At 46.3% G+C, this 19103-nt stretch overlaps 1 protein-coding gene across 2 annotated transcripts in view; it reads right to left on the reverse strand.

The window, feature by feature from the left end:
• Positions 1-17339, reverse strand: part of LOC102791340 (fibroblast growth factor 12-like) — a 53827-nt gene extending 36488 nt beyond the window's left edge. Inside the window, exon 1 of one of the 2 annotated variants that reach the window (XM_006801226.2) lies at positions 16859-17339. In XM_006801226.2, the coding sequence (XP_006801289.1) occupies positions 16859-16889 (31 nt within the window). In that variant the 5' untranslated portion in view covers positions 16890-17339. Of the gene's footprint in view, positions 1-675; positions 1039-16858 lie in introns of those variants that run through there. The other variant, XM_006801225.3, reaches the window with a different exon arrangement.
• Between the last annotated feature and the right edge of the window lie 1764 nt (positions 17340-19103).

A 19103-nucleotide genomic window follows, 5' to 3' on the forward strand; every position in this document is an offset into this window, starting at 1 on the left:
CTTTACGATGGTCACAGTCAGAATGTAGGTTCATGATTATTGTGACGTCTCTGGTTTTGGACAGATTTTACACTTAAATGATGGTGGTACCACAAAGCTCGGGACCTCTGCTTATCTCATGTATTTGAGATATTCATGCTAACAACATCCTCCATGAACTAAACGTCAGTTTATCTGCAGATGACACTCTGATGCCCGTCCTGTTAGCAAACCTCCATCAAGCACTTCCCTCAGCTGCTCCACCCTGCTGCTGCAAACACACCAGGAATTTTCCAGGAACACAGAAGACGATCTCAAACTCTTCTGGAAAGTTTCAGGGGACGAACAAGGGGCCAAAACTTCCCAAAGCTAATGTGGCCTCTAAAACTCTTTAGTCTATTCTGAATCAGAAACACCTTCACACATAAACTCCCTCCAAAAAAGACGTTTCTGCAGCTTCATGCAACAACAGACAGAAGCAGTCAGCGCGACCGGACTCAGGGACAGATGTTTGTGCATATTTCTGTTATTTAAAGTAAACGATAAGATTATAGAGGCGGACATGGTAACTGTGAGCTTAAATCACATCATGATTCTGAGTTGTGAGTCTTCCTCTGCTTTCACCAGCTCTGATCACTACAAAACAAAGTGAGTATTAAAGGACTCAGGTGGGCGCCGTGTCTCCTGAGGACTCACCCTGCTGGCTGCTGTTTTTGTGAACGCTGCCCTCCTCCTCATCGGCCTCCTCTCCTTTACTCTCTCTGGACAGCAGACGCCGAAACAGGCTGTAATAACGGGTCATGGCAGCAGAAAGCTGACTGAGGCTGAAGCTCCAGTCAGTTAATTAGTCAGTCAATCAGTACGCTAATCGATGAGGCAGCTACTGGATCTGTCGCCGAGAGCCAGTCGCTGTTAAACACAGTCGGAGGCTCAGTGCTGCACACGCCTCCACGTGACCACGCGCAGCTGCTGGTACATTAATACCGAGAGAAACGCTGACAGCAGCCAACAGTCGTAGTAAACACCGAGCGCTCGCGTGTCGCCTCCTCAAAGGTTTTCAGACGTCAGAAGGTTCGTGTTCCCGCCCAGCTGCGCGTTCGACTCACTCGGTCCGTGAGTGAGTTTCAAGTATGATTTCCTGTCCTGAGCACGAGTTGTGTCACTGTTTGCTGCAGGCCTGATAAATCACAGAGGGGGGGTCAGGTTACACAGCTGGTTTCTGCAGCAGCTCCTGGTTATGCAAAGCAGCGTAAACCAAACCTCAGCAAGTTTATGAAGCGGCTCGTTTATCAGGTCTAAAAACATCATCTGTTACTTATTTTAGCTGCTAAACCCAACTTTTAAAAATAGGTGCGAGTCCCCAGATAACGAGGAGTGAGAGAAGATCTCAGGTGAACCAAATACAGCAATAACACAGGTTACATTATTAGGGGCGTGGCCTCTTTGACTGACAGGTGGATGGTGACACAGGTGGGTGTCAGGCTTCACCTGAACTGGACCTTTGGACTGATTTTGTGCTGTTGGAGCCTTTTTAATGACATCATACTACCAATGATGTGGCTGCTGTGAGGTCACCGTGGTAACAGACCACCTATGAAGTCTGAGCTGCAGTTTTTTTGAGTAAAATTCCAGGATTTTAATTGGATGTAACAGATTAGCAGGTACCTGTGTCCGTGTGAAGCACCTGTACAGTCTGTGGAGGCAGACTTAATCATTTCTGGCTCAAAGAAGTCACAGGTGTCAGTGCCAGGAGCCTCTCAGTACGTTTGTGTGTGGATCTGTCACGGCTCCAGTCAAAGGCTCGTGTGGGTTGTCTCCAAACACCAACTAGGACCGGGTTTATTTACTATTTATTTTGAAATCTACATTATTTGCTATATTTGATGATCTTTGTCATTCTCTCGATACTATCCTGTTAATTGGTTCTTTGATATCTAAGCTGGCCTGTAATCAGGAAGGCTACGCCCTCCTATCTACCTGCGTGATCACCTGTGATTTGTCAAGAGAACTCAAACATGAACTTCAGAGAGAAACTGGAAATCCTCTGGTATCCAGTCTGTGTTTGAGGTCATCTGGCTCCCAGTAAGCCAAAAACAAAGACTACCATCTGGAACCTGTAACTCCTCACAGTCCTGTTTCTAAATCTAAGTCCATGTGATGTCACAGTATTGATTTAGGAAAGCAGAGATATTGGATGCAGATCCCAGCGGGTTTTTCTGGAGCAGCTCTGACGAAGGAGACCGGCTGCTTGTTAAAGGAGAAAACGTTCGGCTGAAGTCTGAATTCTGGAGCTGATCGGAGAGCGTGTTAGTGATGAGGGAGGGCGAGGACGCAGCTCTAATGACAGCAAAGTGATGATAAATATTTTAAACATCCAAATCAATACCAGAGATTTTCCTGAAAGTACTTTACATAAAATCTTTATGTGAACTTTATGTATATAAATAAATAATATTAAGGTGCCGGTAGATGTTCCAGCTCTGCACCTTTACCTAACAGCAGCTGTTTCCCATCTTTCCCTCATTTTGATCATTTCCAGCTCCGTCTTTCCGTTCTGGCCTCCACCACAGCAGCTTTGCATGATTTAAAGTTCGAAATAATCTTTATTTATCTCACACCGAGCCTCGGTGCAGCCTCGGTCTGAAACAAGCTGTTTTAGTCACAAACTCAAAGACTAAACAGAAGGTGGGAGGGGCTTCTGCGTGGAGCACGCCTGAAGATGATGACCATGTAAGGATGTCCCATCTCTGTGACATCACTTCTTATTACTGATTAGAGTTTTAAACTGTGTTTAAAGTGAACTCATGTCACAGTTTAAAGTGGGAAGACGAGGTTAACAGCAGTAATAAACACTCAGTGAGCTTCCACATCTCTACATTTGCTTCTGATGATGAAGGTTCCTATAAAAACAATCTCCACTGGAGCTGAGAGCCTCTGTGAGCTCAGTCTGTTCACACGTACATCGTCATGTTTGAAGCTTCACATCCTCTGATTATTGGAGAGCGTTGGCTGAGAGCAAACAGCTGACCAGCAGCGGGGCTCGCCCCGTCGAGCCTCCTTTTGTCTCCGATGGTGAGGATGTGTGTTTGTTTTTCAGCTGCAGCCTCGAGCTGCTGCAGTCTGTTCCCCGTGTGACCAGCAGGGGGCGCAGAGCAGGCGTCAGGGCGTGACGATGGGGGGGTGCTGCACTGAAGGACAGATGGTCCATCCCACTGCATCCACGTTTCCCTCTGTGATCAATGAACCAATCAGCTGTCAGCAGGCTCGGCTCTCTCTGGAGATCTTCTTTTTGTGTTTATATTAAAGATAAGAACCTTTAAGTGCACGGCAGAGAAGAAGAAGAATGAAACACAGCACAACACAGCGAGAAACATGGAGGAAGGAAAACAGAGCTCAGAGCTGCAGCTGAACCCAGAGGAGAAGAAGCTGAGGCTGAATCTGTGCCTGCAGTCAGCTGATCACTTATCTCCTCATCATAAATGTAAAGCATCTTATAATCAGCTCAGTGTTTGTACGGTAATCTGTCTAAACATAGTTTCACAGTTTTTTTCTATCCCTGGATCTCTATGATGTCACAAAGAGAGGGCATCTTTAACATGGCCATATGCGAGGAGCAGCCAATCAGAGAAAAGCTGGCTCAGTGGGCGGGGAGCTGGTTTCAGACAGAGGATCAAACTCTGGGTTTATTCTGAACTGTGAATCATGCAAAGCCAGCCAATGACAGTGTCAGGTGCTGAACAATCATAACAATAAAGTCATCAGACGTTCATTTATCAGATGCTGTGATTGGCTCCTCTGTACGGTTCTCCGTTACAGAGCGCGCTCAGCTCACGTCCAGACCTGGTCATGCCCCAGCACCTTAAATTAATGAGGTATTAACCCTTTAAGACCTACCATAGAACCAAGTCCGCCAGAGCTTATATTATCTGCGTACATGCTGTGGAGCCATTTTTGGGAGCATTTCAAGTTGCTATACATCAATACAACCATTACAGCCTAAATTTTAATAATATGTCTGCATTAAGTGCATAGTGATTACATAAATTGCAAGAAAGTGCAATAAACTACAAAAAAAATTAAAATCGTTTTTGTTTTTTAACATATATTTCTAGTTAGAGAAATTTAAGAGGCTTATCCCTCAAAACTGTAAATACAAAAAAGTTGCACAAAATAGTTTCCCACCACAGGAAATTTATTTTGAGTGTCTTCATAGTTTTATTTGTGAAATACACCAATTTTTATACACTGCAGGAAAAACAAAAATAAATATTATGATGCAAATTTGCAAAAAAAGCAGCATATGCATCAAAATAAACTATTTCCAGCAGTGCAATATGAGTCCTAAGCATCCCAGAAACGACACAGAAAGTCATAAAGTCAAAGATAACTTTTAAAAACACCAGTATAGGCTCATGAGGCCCTGATGGTAAAAAACTACATTTCCGCAAAAATGACGTCACTTCCGGTTTCGGGCAGGTCATGGCGGACATGCGATAGTTCACGCTGATGGACGTAGGAAGTGTTATGAACAGCTGATCGGATCGGCAAAGTGTGTTTCTGGAATATTATGTTTTTGTTGCTGCAAGTGCTTTTTATGCAGTTTTTGCAAAGCTATATGTGGAAGGAAACTGTGACCCAGGACAAACTGATGGCATAAGATGTAAGTACAACTCCTCCGGTTTCATATGCAAAAAAAATTATTGCGCTAGCTCACGTGGTTGCAGAGCTACCGGGATTTAAAAATAGTTACGCAAAACAGAGTGTGCCCGCTCCGACCGGCTTTAAAGGGTTAAAAGCTTTTTAAGTTCACTTTATGTGCTGATGCTCTTCCCAGTCACAAGTTCATGCAGACAGACGTCAGTAAAGATGAGAGAGGGTAAACTGAGACCGATTTGGGCAGAAAACAGCATCAAACCTGCAAACTGTCTCCGTCTGCCTCTGAGCGAAAAGCAGAAATAAACGATGAATCTGTCAGAATGAATAAAGGAGCTCCACAGGGTTCTGTGCTCGGGCCTTTTTCATCTTACCAAATATCTCCTGCAGTCATCTCTCCTACAGCGTGTACATTAAACAAATATCTGCTTTTTTTTTCATGTGATCAATATCGCTAAAATTAGAAACGCCCTGTCTCACACTACTGCTGAAAAAAGAAACTATGTGTGTGCTACTTATACAGATTAGTTACATTTCATGCAAAGCCGGTGTAACTCACTATCCTCACACTCAGAGGTCATTTCTGTGTGGCTGTGACTCCCTCGTAGGTCACAGACTCTTTACAAAGTTGTGATTTATTAAAGTCAGCTCTGGATTTACTTTCTCGACTGAAAACATCACGACACCATACTTTATCAACACACCTGCACAGGCGAAGCAGGGACGGACTGGTCCTTTACAAACAGGTGGGGACTCTTATTTTGACGGGGTAAGCGTCGTGGATGCAGGAAGCTGCTGGAGCTGCAGAGGGTTAATGCAGCAGAGACATCCATCCTGCTCGGCTGCTGCAGCCACACCACCGCATTACATTAGACTGTTCATCAACCCAGTGTGTGTGTGTGTGTGTGTGTGTGTGTGTGTGTGTGTGTGTGTGTGTGTGTGTGTTGCAGAGACCATTTCCAGAGGAGCCTCATAAATAATTGAAAGGTCTGCTGACTCTCTCTCTCTCTCTCTGTCTACATGACGATACACTTTTAGGTTAAGCTCGCTCGCTCCTCTCTCTCTATGACACATGCCGTCTCTCGCCCCTTCACACCGTCTCCATGGCGATACTCTTAAAGGACCATGCCACGTTTTCTTTGCACGCTGTCCCGTTTGCCGACGCAGAGGTGACATCAGGCTCCGTGGTAATAAAACAGCAGGTCTGCTGATTACTTTCAGTCGTCAGCGAGCGTTTCTGTCTTTTTTCTGAAAAAAAGGGTTTTTCCAGCTCAAGGTCACAGCTGCAGACAAACAGAAGCATCAAGTCCTCTCCTTAAAGGCTGCAAACAATCAGTGTTTGTATGTATGCTTAACAAAAATCAGTTACTGATCAAAAAACAAGCAATCATGCCAACATCACAGCACTGTAGCTAAACTAACCATTTATCTTCATCACTGCTGCTGAATAAAATATTATGAATCCAGCTCAGAACGTGCTGCATGTCCAACGCACTGCTGGTCCTATATCTGCTCCAGTGAAGCTGGATGTTCATATTAAACATGGGCAAAGTTTTTAACAACGAGGTCAGAGTATAATCTCCGCAAAACAGCTCTGAACACTCAGTTTCACGCAGGTTTTTCTATCTTTGATGTGTATGATGTCATAGAGAGTCAATATCCCTAATATGGTTGTCTCAGGTACAGAAGCTCCACCCACTTTCCTTTCTCGGCAGCCGATCAAAAGTGAGTTGGTTAAAGGGCCAGGGGGACTAAACCAGCTTGTTTCAGGCAGTGGGTGAAGTGAGAGGCCCAGAATCAGACAAAGAAGGATCATTTTGAAATGTGACCCAAGTGCAGCCAAAGAATGAAAACAAGGAGCTGCAAACGAGCAGCAGATGAACTTTAACTAAGATCCTGAATGAATAGTGAGTGTTAGCAGACTGTGGTCCTAAGGTGCTCATCTCCAGTCTGGTGTGATCACCATCATCCAGTCCTCCGCCTAAAAAAGCAGCTTCTTGCATATTTATGAGTTTGGAGGTTCTTTGATTATTTCTCTGAGCTATATATATATATATATATATATATATATATATATATATATATATATATATATATATATGTATATATATGTGTGTGTGTGTGTGTGTGTGTGTGTGTGTGTGTGTGTTTTTAAGAATATTTTTAGATAAAAATATAGTTTTTATGTTCTATTTGGGTAAAAGAAAGGACAAGTGATATAAAAATGGCTGGACATTAATCAAACCAACCCTAATCACAGACAGGTTGTCATGGGTGGATATTAGGAGGTTAAATTCAGCCTGCTGGCGGTGAAACGACAGGTTTAAAGTGAGTCACACATGAGCTCGTCTGTCTTTGGGAGCAACTGGCCAAAAAGGCCGTGACACCAGGAGGATGCTGAACCATCAATCTGCTCTGAAATCTAAACCAACATCCTCCTCCCGACGCCTTTACTACAGAAATGTGAGAGAGAACATCTGTGACACAGCCGAGAATCACAGCTGTCACACACGAAGAGCTGATGAAAACGGACTGGAAAATGATTCAGATCTCTGCGAGCCTGTCAGGACAGAGTGAGACGCACTAATGTGGGTTTGACATGTTCCCATATTTCATGGGACACTCTTCTCCTCAGATGACGGACCTCCTGTTTCCTGTCGTCCAAACTGGATATTACAGATCATTTTATAGTGACAGGCTTTCTGCTTCTAATAACCTCCTAACATGCACCAAGTCTCCGGCTGTTTAGAGTCCAGGTTGGGTTTGGTCACTCAGAGGAGTGCAGGCCAGTCTCAGGTGAAGGTCACTTGGTCCATCGTCAGGAACGTTCTGGTCTCAGCCTCGTGTTTTTATCCAGCAAACAGGACACAGAAGATCTGACCTGCTTCTGGAAGGACATGCTTTGTGGTGACAATGAACTCCAGGCCTCGAGGGCCGGTGTCCTGCAGGTTTTAGATCTCACCCTGGGTCAACACACCTGAATCACATGATTAGTTCATTGCCAGGAATCTGGAGAACTTCAAGACATGTTGAGGAGGTCATTTAGCCATTTAGATAAACCGTGTTGGATCAAGGACACATCTAAAACCTGCAGGACACCGGCCCTCGACACCTGGAGTTCGACACCTGTGCCTTACACCAAGACTGGAAGTTACCAGATGGCCTCCATTCGAAGGTCTGAGTCTTCGTGCATGATGACAGATCAGCTTAAGCCAAAGGCTAAAGATTCAGATTGACAAACATCCAATAATACATCGTTTTCCCTTAAGTGCTTTTACTTTTCACCTAAACATAAAGCCCAAGGTTTGGCCCGTCACGGAGAGCGTAACCGAAGCCCTGGATGTTTCTGTAAATGACTTTAAGCTGTTCATATCCACCACGTCACTACGGTCCTAATCAAGACTAGGGTTAGGTTTCACTTTATTGACAAGCTGGAAGGTATTAAAAATCCTCATGGTTTCCTGTTATAGATGTCCAAGAAGTGAAAACTCTGTCCAGAGTGGTAAGGAGCTGGAGGTCACTGCTTCATCAGTCATGGCCCGGATGGGACTGAGTGTCAGGCCTGAGCGTACCCCTCTCCTACCTCGATTGAGGGTTTTGTTGCCTCTGCTAAACTGCTTAAATAAAATATCCTGCACTCAAAAAGGGAATTTTGCAACTTCTAAGTGTAACAGTGAAGGTTAGAGCTTGTGTAAGTATGATGTCTTCCATCTTCTTCCTGGCCTATTCTTTTCCTGGCACTAAAGTAATAACCAAGCCAAACCATACTTGGTTTTTAGGCAGTTTCGGCTTTACCTATTGGAAACACCCATTTCACTCAGAAACCTGGAGCCTTTAAACAGAGAGCCACTCCAGACTTCCTGAACAGGAGAAACTGGGATAAAAACACCTTAAATAATAATAACACAAACTGCCCAAAGACTCTAACTAACTCAATACCAAGAGCTGACAGATTCATCCAATCACCCAACCTTAGGAGGCGTAAAGGGTTTCCAACTGTTTCTGAGCCGAGTCTGAACATGGTGTAGGAAAAGAGGCCTTTAGTGTGATGTGCAGAAGTTCCTGCACCAGTCTGATGTCATCATTTAACAGTGTGTGAAGTCATAACAACACACCAGCAGCAAGTCTGTCGAACTGAACAATGTGGTCCCAACTCTTCCCATTTAGAATACAAAATTTTCAAAATAAAATATCAATAAAGAATCACAGACAGCCAAGGTGAATATGTTTGCTTTGTCAGACAGAAAATCCTCACAGAGGTAAAGACCTCTAAACACAAATGTTTTTACATTTCAGCTGCAGCTGTTTCAAAATGAGGTTTAAGTGACTTCCTGTTTGTGATTTTGCTTTTCCTCCCGATGCCCTCGGACTTCTGCCTCCATGTCCTGGCCTCTGCTCCTCGGGAGCTGCTTAAAGAGCGTGCATGATGCAGCGAGCGTGCAGTAACTTTCCACGCTGAATGTGAAGCTTTGGAAAAAGCTTTTGTAAAACGATCATAAACTCAGATGCTGTTGCTGTTCCACTTCCAGCTTCCTGTTTAAAACGGAGAGCCGAGCACTGCTGGGAATGATGGAGACGCACTGGCCATAAAACATCAGACAGGGAGGGGCTGGCGCACGCTGAGCTCAGCATCTCCTGCCTTTTATGTTCATCTCCCACACAGTGGAGGAGGGTGGCTTGTTTGTGAGAGGACTCAGCTGTACTTCAGGCCATCCAGGGCCGATCGTTCATCAATTTATTCAAAAAGATCCTTCTGCTTTCGTTTGTGTACGCGCTTTCTAAGTTTCCTGGAACAGTTTAATCAACAGTCCATCAAAATCAAACCACATTTCAGAGAAATAAAAAGACCTGCAGCCAAAGCTCGAATATATTTCTGGTTATTTCATGGAGACTTAAACCCGCAGTTCCTCTATCATCCACTAGAGGCCTGACTCCAACTGAGTCAGTCTCCATAGACTTCCATGTTAAAATGTAAAATGTCAGATTTCGTAGACGTTGTCCTGGACACGATGTTTCACGTGTCATTTCCTGCAGCAGCTGACCCATCGACAGCCTGCAAACTGACCAGCGAATGAATGATTGCTGAGTGGGCTAGCATCTCCTGAACATTCACATTAGCTAATTTAAAAAGAACTCGTTTCCATCTCCCTGTTTCTACTCTCTGACTCTGCTAGAGTAGCTTTGCATGACTCATAGTCCAAAATAATCCTTCTTTATCTTATAATAGGGCTTGGTGGCAAATTTCTCCTGACTGGGTGCCCCTCGTAAACACGACATCTGACGTCAGTGTTTGAAACTCTGTCAATGTTTCAGCAGCAGGGAAACGACAGGAAGTAAGGAACAGGTCCACATCCTGCTGCTGCAACCTGAGAAGGAGCCGAGCACTCGATTACGGACTGAAACTGAGTGAAACAGCAGCTGGAAGCCACTGACTTTTGCAGCTTGATCCAGATAATGAGCTTAATGTCCTGCAGGAATCGACCCGCTGCAGGAAAGTGTCAGTGGGACTCGCTGGAGCTACAGAAGCAGCGAGATGATGCAGCGTGATGCCTCTTCACTCACACACGATCTTACCCAGCAGACTAATTACCATGAAAACGCTGCAGCTGACAGATTCTGTCATCGCTGTTGACGCTGCTCGTTTTAACCGTGAACTGTCGGCGCCGGCCGGCTGTAGAGGAGCAGCTGCCGACACTACCTGCAGGTATTTTTTCATCATAACAACCAGCAGACACGAAAGCTACGCCTGTTAGCACAGGAGCTCGATGGATGTGAGAAACTGGATCCAAAATGGAGGCAGCTGTGAAGCTGTGACAGGTGACGCTCACACTGAGCTCAAACTAGCCTGGAGGCAGGCATTCGGCTCCGCCCCGCTTTTAAACACGCCCCCGCCCACAGGTGTCACTGTGAGACAGGTGCAAGGGGACAGCTGATGTGATGACTTCTGACTGCATTCACAGCGACTCGTGAACTTTTACGTATCATTTAAAGGACAGAAAGAAATGACAAAGACTGTTTTTGACTGTAAGCACCGTCTGTGGGAGGCGGGAGGTGCAGGGGGGGTGAAAAGGGGCAACATCCACATCAAAGGGCTGCTGGAAAGGTTAACGCCCCTCCCACAGGGTCACCTGCAGAAACCTTAATGACTTTTACCTCCTATACACAGCTGTGTTCCTCTCAACCCTCGATCCAGGAGTCGAAGCTTTCGTGCATATTTTAGGATGTCGGCAGTTTGAGCTCTGCAGCGTGCGGTCTGATTAATACGCGTTGAGATATTTTAACACATGAAACATCTGCACGGATCTTATGTGTCCGGTGTGTAAATGCTCTGTGACATGAACACGACGAAGGTTCCTCGTGGATCGTTCCGCTCTGCAGTGACGTGCCGGCTTGCCGTGGCTCTCCTCGGCTGAAGGAGGACTTGGAGTCTGAGCGACCAGGAAGACCGAGAGGACGCGCAGCTGAACGATACTGAAGACCGTCGCAGCGGCGAGCTGAGCAGCCTGCCCGAAGGGAAACGAGCGAAGCGGCGGTCACAAAGTATACCTGGAAACACAAGTCTGTGTGTGAGAAACACCTGTCTGGAAGCACAGCAGTGATACCTGCAGGTGTGTAAAGGTGGGAACAGCGGACTACCAAACGCCATCACACCTGCTTAGTATGACGCTGAGGGGAAATCACTGCAAAGGCTGTTACACCAACATATGAGAGCTGGGTCAATATTCAAGAATCTAATAAGTGAACAAAGTCATCAGTGATGTGCTCATCACTGAAAACTGCACTCAGAGCTGCTCTGAGTGTTTTAAAGGTGAGGCTGTGCATCTGCGTCCCCGGTGGTTTGACTGCAGCTCTCACCGGCTGGTAAATCATCACTTCCTGACACTCTAATTTCATTTTTCAGTAACGGGAGGGGAAGCTCGCGCCGAGCAGCCGCAACCTTTTCGATCGCTCTGACATGCCGAGTGTTTTTCCACAGGACTGCACATGAAGGTAAAGGGCAGAGTAATTCTACCCCCGCAGAGCGAGGACAGGAAGATGCACCTCATCTCACTCGTGAAGCAGGAACTCTAAAATCAAGCCTGTTAGTGCAGAGACAGCAACTAGGACACTGATTATTGTTTTATATGAACACATCTTAACGTCTTTGTGAGGCATTCGTTTTTAGAAAACATAAAATTCTGTTCTGACACAGGAAGTGAGAATCGTCTGCTTCAAACATGGCGAGCCTGCAACAGCACTCCAGCCAGCAACAACACAAAGATGTACAGGTACACAGAGACACTGATACCAGCAGTGTTTGTGTGAAAACACGACCTGAAATCGACAAGAAACACTCCCCTGTGTGTGTGTGTGTGTGTGTGTGTGTGTGTGTGTGTGTGTGCGTGTGTCCACAGAGTCTCTCAGGTTTCTGTTCTGGGCAGCAGGTCTGAATCATCCTGAATCGTGTGGATCTGATCCCAGAATCAATACAACACACTGATCTATGTGTTCTGTAAACAAACACGCCCTTTAGGCCACGCCCCTTTAGGCCACGCCACCTGACAGTCCTAAAACAGCAGGCCCAAAGCAAATCATCGCACCCTGAAGCTTCTCTACAGAAACTAACCTCGCCAAAATAAAAGTCTCTGGTCTACATGTTTGCATTTTCTACAGAGCACTGGGTGAAAACGTGCTCTTTCTTTGATGTGGGCTTGCAGTAGGCCACGCCCCCACACTGGACGGCTTTATATTTGACACATTTACAGAATCAGTATGAGGTTTCTGTGGACGTTTATTTTTAGAGCACTTCCACTGCTTCATGACGAGGAAGTGACACGACACCAGACTCCTCCATTAGGCTTACAACCCTGAAGCCTCAGTCCTGCTACCTGTTCAATTCAATTCAATTCAGTTTTATTTATATAGCGCCAAATCACAACAAAAGTCGCCTCAAGGCGCTTCATAGATACAGAGAAAAACCCAACAATCATATGACCCCCTATGAGCAGCACTTTGGCGACAGTGGGAAGGAAAAACTCCCTTTTAACAGGAAGAAACCTCCAGCAGAACCAGGCTCAGGGAGGGGCGGGGCCATCTGCTGTGATTGGTTGGGGTGAGAGAAGGAAGACAGGATAAAAGACATGCTGTGGAAGAGAGCTGTTTCCCTCACAAACACTCCCAGCAGACGGCTGTCGGGTGTCTTCCTGTTAAAAGGGAGTTCTTCCTTCCCACTGTCGCCAACTGCTGCTCATAGCGGACTTTCTGCTTGCTGCAGTTACATCTATAGCATCACAGGCTCTCTATGATATAAACCAGCTGTTTTGTGTTTGACGTCAGCTTTGTGTCATGTGACCGTGACTGTTGCTTGTTGGAGCAGCTCTGACTGCTTCGGCATGCAGAGCTTTGAGAGTGAGATTTTTAAAAAGCACACTAAGGAGAATAAATGCATTTCTGCTTTTTAAAGGATAATCATGGTTCATTCTACCAGCACGGCCTCGCTGGCACAAAGAGGATTTCTCAGGATAATTCCCCGTCGTTCAGGTGGGCTGAGAGCTGCACTGGCCTGCAGTTCTGCTGATAACACAGCGCGCTGATGCTGTGAGCTCTCCTGAACAGCAGAGAGCTGACTCACGGCAGCTTTTAACTCTTTTCGGCTGACGGACGTTTCACTGACTTCAGCACAGCTTTCACGTGTCTCTGAACCAGCTCGGACCACATCTGGAGGAGCTTTGACACTCGCTCCGGCCAGATGTTACAGAGGCTGCACTGCAGCAATACACTGCAGATTAGAGCTCTCTGTTCCCCATCAAAGAGAAAGACTGCCGGGCTCCAAATGTTAACATAAAGGAGTCTGACTCATAAAGCAGTTAGCTCAAAGTTCAGCCTCGTTTATCTTTGGCGAGTACGACGACGGAGCGCCTTCTGTTTTATGGCAGCAGGAAGCCGCCTGCGGTAAACCGAAGGCAGGATTGCTTTACACTTGTTTTATTGTGAATCTATTTTTATGAGCCGACATCTGTCACAGACACGCTTTAATAAAAACATCAACTCTGAATTGGCTGCTCCTGCTGCCTGGTGTCCTCATAGCACCGACCACAGGACTGAGCTTTCTCTCGTCCATGCTGGGAGACCCGGATGCTTCTGACTGCCGTGGCTTTCTCGTCCATTTTTAGGTGGTAGCTAGGCAACATGACGGCATAATAATATCTGATATGGATAAGAACCTTCAGGAGACGAAGATTGCAGATGCTAAATGTTGCTGACGGTGTTGGAGGCGTTCTCAAAAAGACTGATTTGGTGCATCAGTGTGAGAGATCAGCCTGGATGCTAAGACTCTTCCTGAGCTGCTTTAGCGCTTCGGCGTAACACGAGGCTCCTCTGTTAGACAGAGATGCTCGTCTGGTTTCCTCCTCAGATGTTGATCTTTCTGTTTTTTCCCTCTTGTTGGCTTTAGGGTTTGTGGCGGAGTTGTGGTCCCTGGCTCAGCTGCAGGAGAAGTGGAGATGATTGTACGGATGTAGTGAGGTCGGAGGTCAGAGGAGAGAGAAGTGTGTGCAGTCGGCTGGAAAGTTGGCCGCGAGAACATGTGAAATAGTGAAATCAATAAAAAATCCAAACTAAATGCAAAGACGGTGCGTTGGATCGCAGTCCTTTGCAGAGCTGCTTCTCTCTGCAGCATCATCGTTGCTTTCTGCTCTTCAAACCTGCTGCTGTGCCGTCTGCGTAGCTAGCATGAGCCCGCCGGTTTAAAACATGCTAACATGCTAACATTAGCCGCCGTGCACTCGTTTTGTCGGGCAGTGTAAGAACAACACTGCAGACACATTAATGAGCATCTGCTCAGCCTTTACATGAAAACATGACCAATAAATATTTCTAAGAATATTTTCATCCATCCGTTTATCTAACTCAGGGTCGCAGTGGGGGTGGAGCCTATTCCAGCTGTCTGGGAGAGGCGGGGTACGCCCGGGACAGGTCGCCAGTCTGTCACAGAGCTAACGCATAAAGACAGACAATCATTCACACCTATGGCCTATTAACCTTACCCCACTAACTGCACGTGTGTGGAGTGTGGGAGGAAGCCGGAGAAGCCAGCAAACACGAGGAGAACATGCAAACTCCACACAGACAGATCTGATGGTGGAGCCAAACTCAGGAGCCACCAACCATAAGAATACAAACTCTGGGAATTTGTATTTATTACTAAGATAAAGATTACCACATGCTGCTGTTATTCAGGCCACACGAGCTCCTCCTTCCTCCTCTCAGTCCGAGTGCACGTCATGTTACTGCTCCTCACAGTGTGGAGCTCACAGAGACCAAATAACACTATCACCACCAACCCCTCCAACCTCAAAATGTGGACTTAGCAGAAAATATGACGGCACAGGTGAACAACATTTTAATTATGTCAAATATGATAAACATGTATGATCAGCTTTTTTGACAGAGTGGGTGCAGGAAACCAGCTGGACTTATAACTGCAGGAAGTGCATTAACCCTGCTGATGCTGCAGCCTCTCCATGTGTGCAGAGACAGCATGAAAATCTGTGCGAAACTTCTGGCGCTTAAAGTCGTGGACCCGTGCTCCCTCTGGTGTAACGGCTGAATTTTGGTGTTGATGGTCAGCTGTCACGTCTGCAGTCTGGAGACCTCAGCAATCATTCGTTTACCAGGATAAAGGAATGATGCAATCGAAGCGTTACCAGCTTCCTCGTGTGCTCGGCTCACAGCAGCGACCTGATTTTACTGCAGCTGCCATGAATTGATTTTCATCAACAAGTTGGAGCAGGACACTTAAAATGAACCAGGCTCATTAAGAAGCTTCATACATGCAGCAGCTTACAGCTGAGTTAGCATTGCTAATGTAACCGTGGTTACCGGAGGAAGCATTTCCACCACAAAAATGAGACGACACAAGGAGAAACGAGACAGCTGGACTTGTTTGCTAAAGCAGAGAAAAGTTTAAACTATGAGCAGAACCACCTTCAGCCACATCTGGATCTCAGCATCTTCACTGCCAGGATAAAAATGGCTTCTCTCAGATTCAGAGAGTTTTTCTCTACATGCAGTTTTCATTTCTCCAAAACTTTAAATTACAGGTAATCTGTAAATACAAACAAACAAAACGCCTGGAGGATTTCAAGATGGATGCCGAGTGGTGACACGTGTTTCGAGCCTCTTCAGCTCGTCTGCACGGATCCATAAACCATAAGGAGGGAGGCGCCGAGTCTCCTCCAGTTCTGTTTCGTGGAGTTAAAAGCGAGCAGGAAGTTTGTTTATGTTTGAAGGTTTTTGACTCAAACTTGTTTTCTCTGCTCCTCGCCTCCGGCTGCTCCGCTCCTCGCCTCCGGCTGCTCCACTCCGTGTGCGAGGAGGTGCACTCGCAGCGAGACCGAGCGCGAGGCCTTAATTAAGAGCAGTGAATTAGGAGGAAATGATTAAAATATCCCAAATGAATGTTCTTGTTTTCTTTTTGTTTTACCGTGGTCCTGTTCTTACTGCTTATTTTAATAATAAATTGAGTAGATGTATATTCTCAGATGAATTTAGTTTAAGTCTGACGTCGTCACACAAAGAACGAAGAGAGGAATTCAGCTTTGGGTTTAATAAAACTATCAGCTGACGCTGAGATCAGAGCTGGATCGCTGTAATGGTGACTTGGGATTCACGAGTATTCCTTTGATGTTTGGGGAGAACTTTTGGATCTGCGTCTCTGAGGCTTGTTTCTGGGCCGGTGTCCACGGCGATGTTGTGTGAATGGAATTAACCATATTTTAAGTTGTGTTGCCGTGGAGCCCGGGACGGCCAGCATCACTGCACCAACAGCAGCTCAGTCGCTCCGCGTCCGTCAGTCCTCCTGCCACCCGTCATCCATCTGTCTGCATCAGTCAGCATCACCACTCTCACCTGTCTGCCTGTCTCTGTGTGTTTGCTGCATCAGGCTTCTGTCACACACACACACACACACTGCACCCCATCCCATAATAACCACACCTAAAAAGCTCCAGTGCAGCTGCATTCAGCAGGATACCGCAGTACACTTTTACCCAACATGCATCAGTCCCCTCCACCCATCCACCCGTACATCCATCCATCCATTCGGGTCCCCTCCATCCTGTCTCCACCCTTCCATCCACCTCCCTCTGCGGGAAAAAGCACCAACTTCCTCTCATCCACCCTCACAGGATGAGGGAAACTTCCATCCATCCATGCACCGTTTCATCCACCCATCCCTCCGTCCTACCTGGGGGTGCCTTCTCTTTAACCAGCTCCATGTCCGAGGCGAGGTGCTCCCCTAGCCTGCGTCCCTTGCTTCCTTCCTTGCTTCCTTGCTTCTTTCCTTAATCAGCTGTTATCAACAAGCGTCGAGTCTCGGATGATGCGATCACCGATGAACCGCTGATGGGTGGGTGGTACCGGGAGAGCTGGAGGGAGGCACCGCGGGATCTGCTCTCAGATCCTCCGCAGCTGCTTCTTCGCCGTTTTTTTTTCCTTCCTGCGGGCGTCGAGGCTCGTGCGTTCACCTGAGCTGTGTCCGCGCGCCGCTCTCTCTCTCTCTCTCTGTGCTGCTGCAGCTCGAGGCAGGAGAGCACAGGAGTGACGTCACTGTTAAGGTGACACGATGGTGGTGCTGATGGTGTGAGGAGGAAACGTGATGAAGGAACTTTTAGGGCACGGGGTCTTGCCCATCCCGCCGCAGGGCATCATGGGAGGAGAAGGAGTCGAACCTCCGTGCACAAAAGAAAAAAAAAAACATGCAAAACTCGGGGCCCATCGCGCATGCGCACTGCTTGTCCCGTTAACTATAAGGTAGCCGTCAGTGTTGCACGGGGAGCTGTGTGAAGGGTCTCTTGCGCTGCTCGTTTTGATTTATTTAAACACTAAAACATCACAATACGTCATCATCTCGAGCCAAAAGCAGACCCAGTCATGTTCAGGTGGGACCCTCGCAGCCGCAGGTGCCTCCAGTCCACCTTAAATGCTTATACTCACGCCAACTCCTTAAGATTTAGCTAAATATGATCACATTTTCCCCCCAAACCAGTCAAAACCAGTCTCTCAGATTGTTGCTCCTCCCCCAGCCTGCTTCTATCAGACGTTTGTTCCTATTAAAAGGGAGTTTTGCTTCCCCACTGTCACTAAGTGCACGCTTATAGGGCGTGGTTTGATTGTGGAGTCTTTACCTTAGAACAGACCTTCACAAAGTGTGGGGCCCGCCCCCCAGGGGGGGCGCAGAGCCATGGCAAGGGGGGGCAGTATGAAAAGGGGGGAAAGAAAAAACACACAGGGCGCCCACAGAAACGCAAAGCAGGAGATGAAGCATCGCTGAATATGTTTCCAAACTAACTTCATTCTAAGACAAAGACTAGAAAATATGGTGAAGCAAATCTTCCTTTGGTTTCACCTGCACAGGTGCCGACGTAGGTCTCCCTGCAGAATTGGTTTTCCCTTCGTCGGGAGCAGCGCTGTGCTGTTTAAATCACAAACAGGATCCCACGTTCTTGATTTTTAGTTCACAAACACTTCCTGTAATGACTAACCACTCCTGACATTTTGGAGATGTTAGCTCTTTATACAGTAAAGTTACAGTGGGATACAAACAGCGCTGGGCTGTTTAAATCACGGACAAACAGCATCCTAGAGTTGTTTATGTTTTTAAATCCATTTTGCACAGAGAGGCATTTTTTGAAAAATGCATTGATAGCAATGTTGAATATTATTACACATACAGTAAAATAATCACACCGTGACGCCTCTGCCTTTGTAAATGGAGGGACAGTAACTGCTGTAAAACCTGCAGACAGTCAGATTAACAGTATTTCGTCTCTATCTGCCATTCTGCAATTCATGTAAACAATAACGTGGCGCACAGCGTGACATGAAAAAAGGCACATACCTTTGACGTTGCGTGACGAACTCTGTATTCCTCGTCCACACGCAAAAAAGGAGTTTTTGGTGATTCGAAGCGTCGTCAAAAATACCCGTGTAGGTGCGAACGCAGCGTAAAAGAGTTAGTAGTTTATTTTATTACTTCCTGTAATTTATTGCAGATTACTTGTATTTGCTTAATTGTTTACTAAATGTTTGAGGTGTGAAAGAAACCGCAATGGAGCAAAATATGGGTGCATGTGGTTGGAGGATGTGTTTGTGCGTGTGCGTGTGCACGCGCGAGAAAGGGGGGGCGAACATTTTTCTTGTAAAACAAAGGGTGGCCCAGCAAAAAAAGTTTGGGAACCGCTGCCTTAGAGTATGAAGAGGACTGTTGTTGTGATTTGGTGCTATAAGCTGCACTGAATCGGAAAGAGACGAGTCTGTGGACTGAAGGCCACAGTTCTGTGATTGATGAAGCTCGTATGAGTTCCTGAGTCTGTGGGTAGCTGAGGTTTGTGATGAATCTCAGTACTCTGTCATAGATGCTGTGTAAGCATCGTGCATATAAATAACATCACCATAACCCAGCAGTGACATGAAGCAGGAACATTATGCTA

The sequence above is a fragment of the Neolamprologus brichardi genome, chromosome 14 (genome assembly GCF_056152115.1).
Source record: "Neolamprologus brichardi isolate AB-2024 chromosome 14, ASM5615211v1, whole genome shotgun sequence".
NCBI classification, from domain to species: Eukaryota; Metazoa; Chordata; class Actinopteri; order Cichliformes; family Cichlidae; genus Neolamprologus; species Neolamprologus brichardi.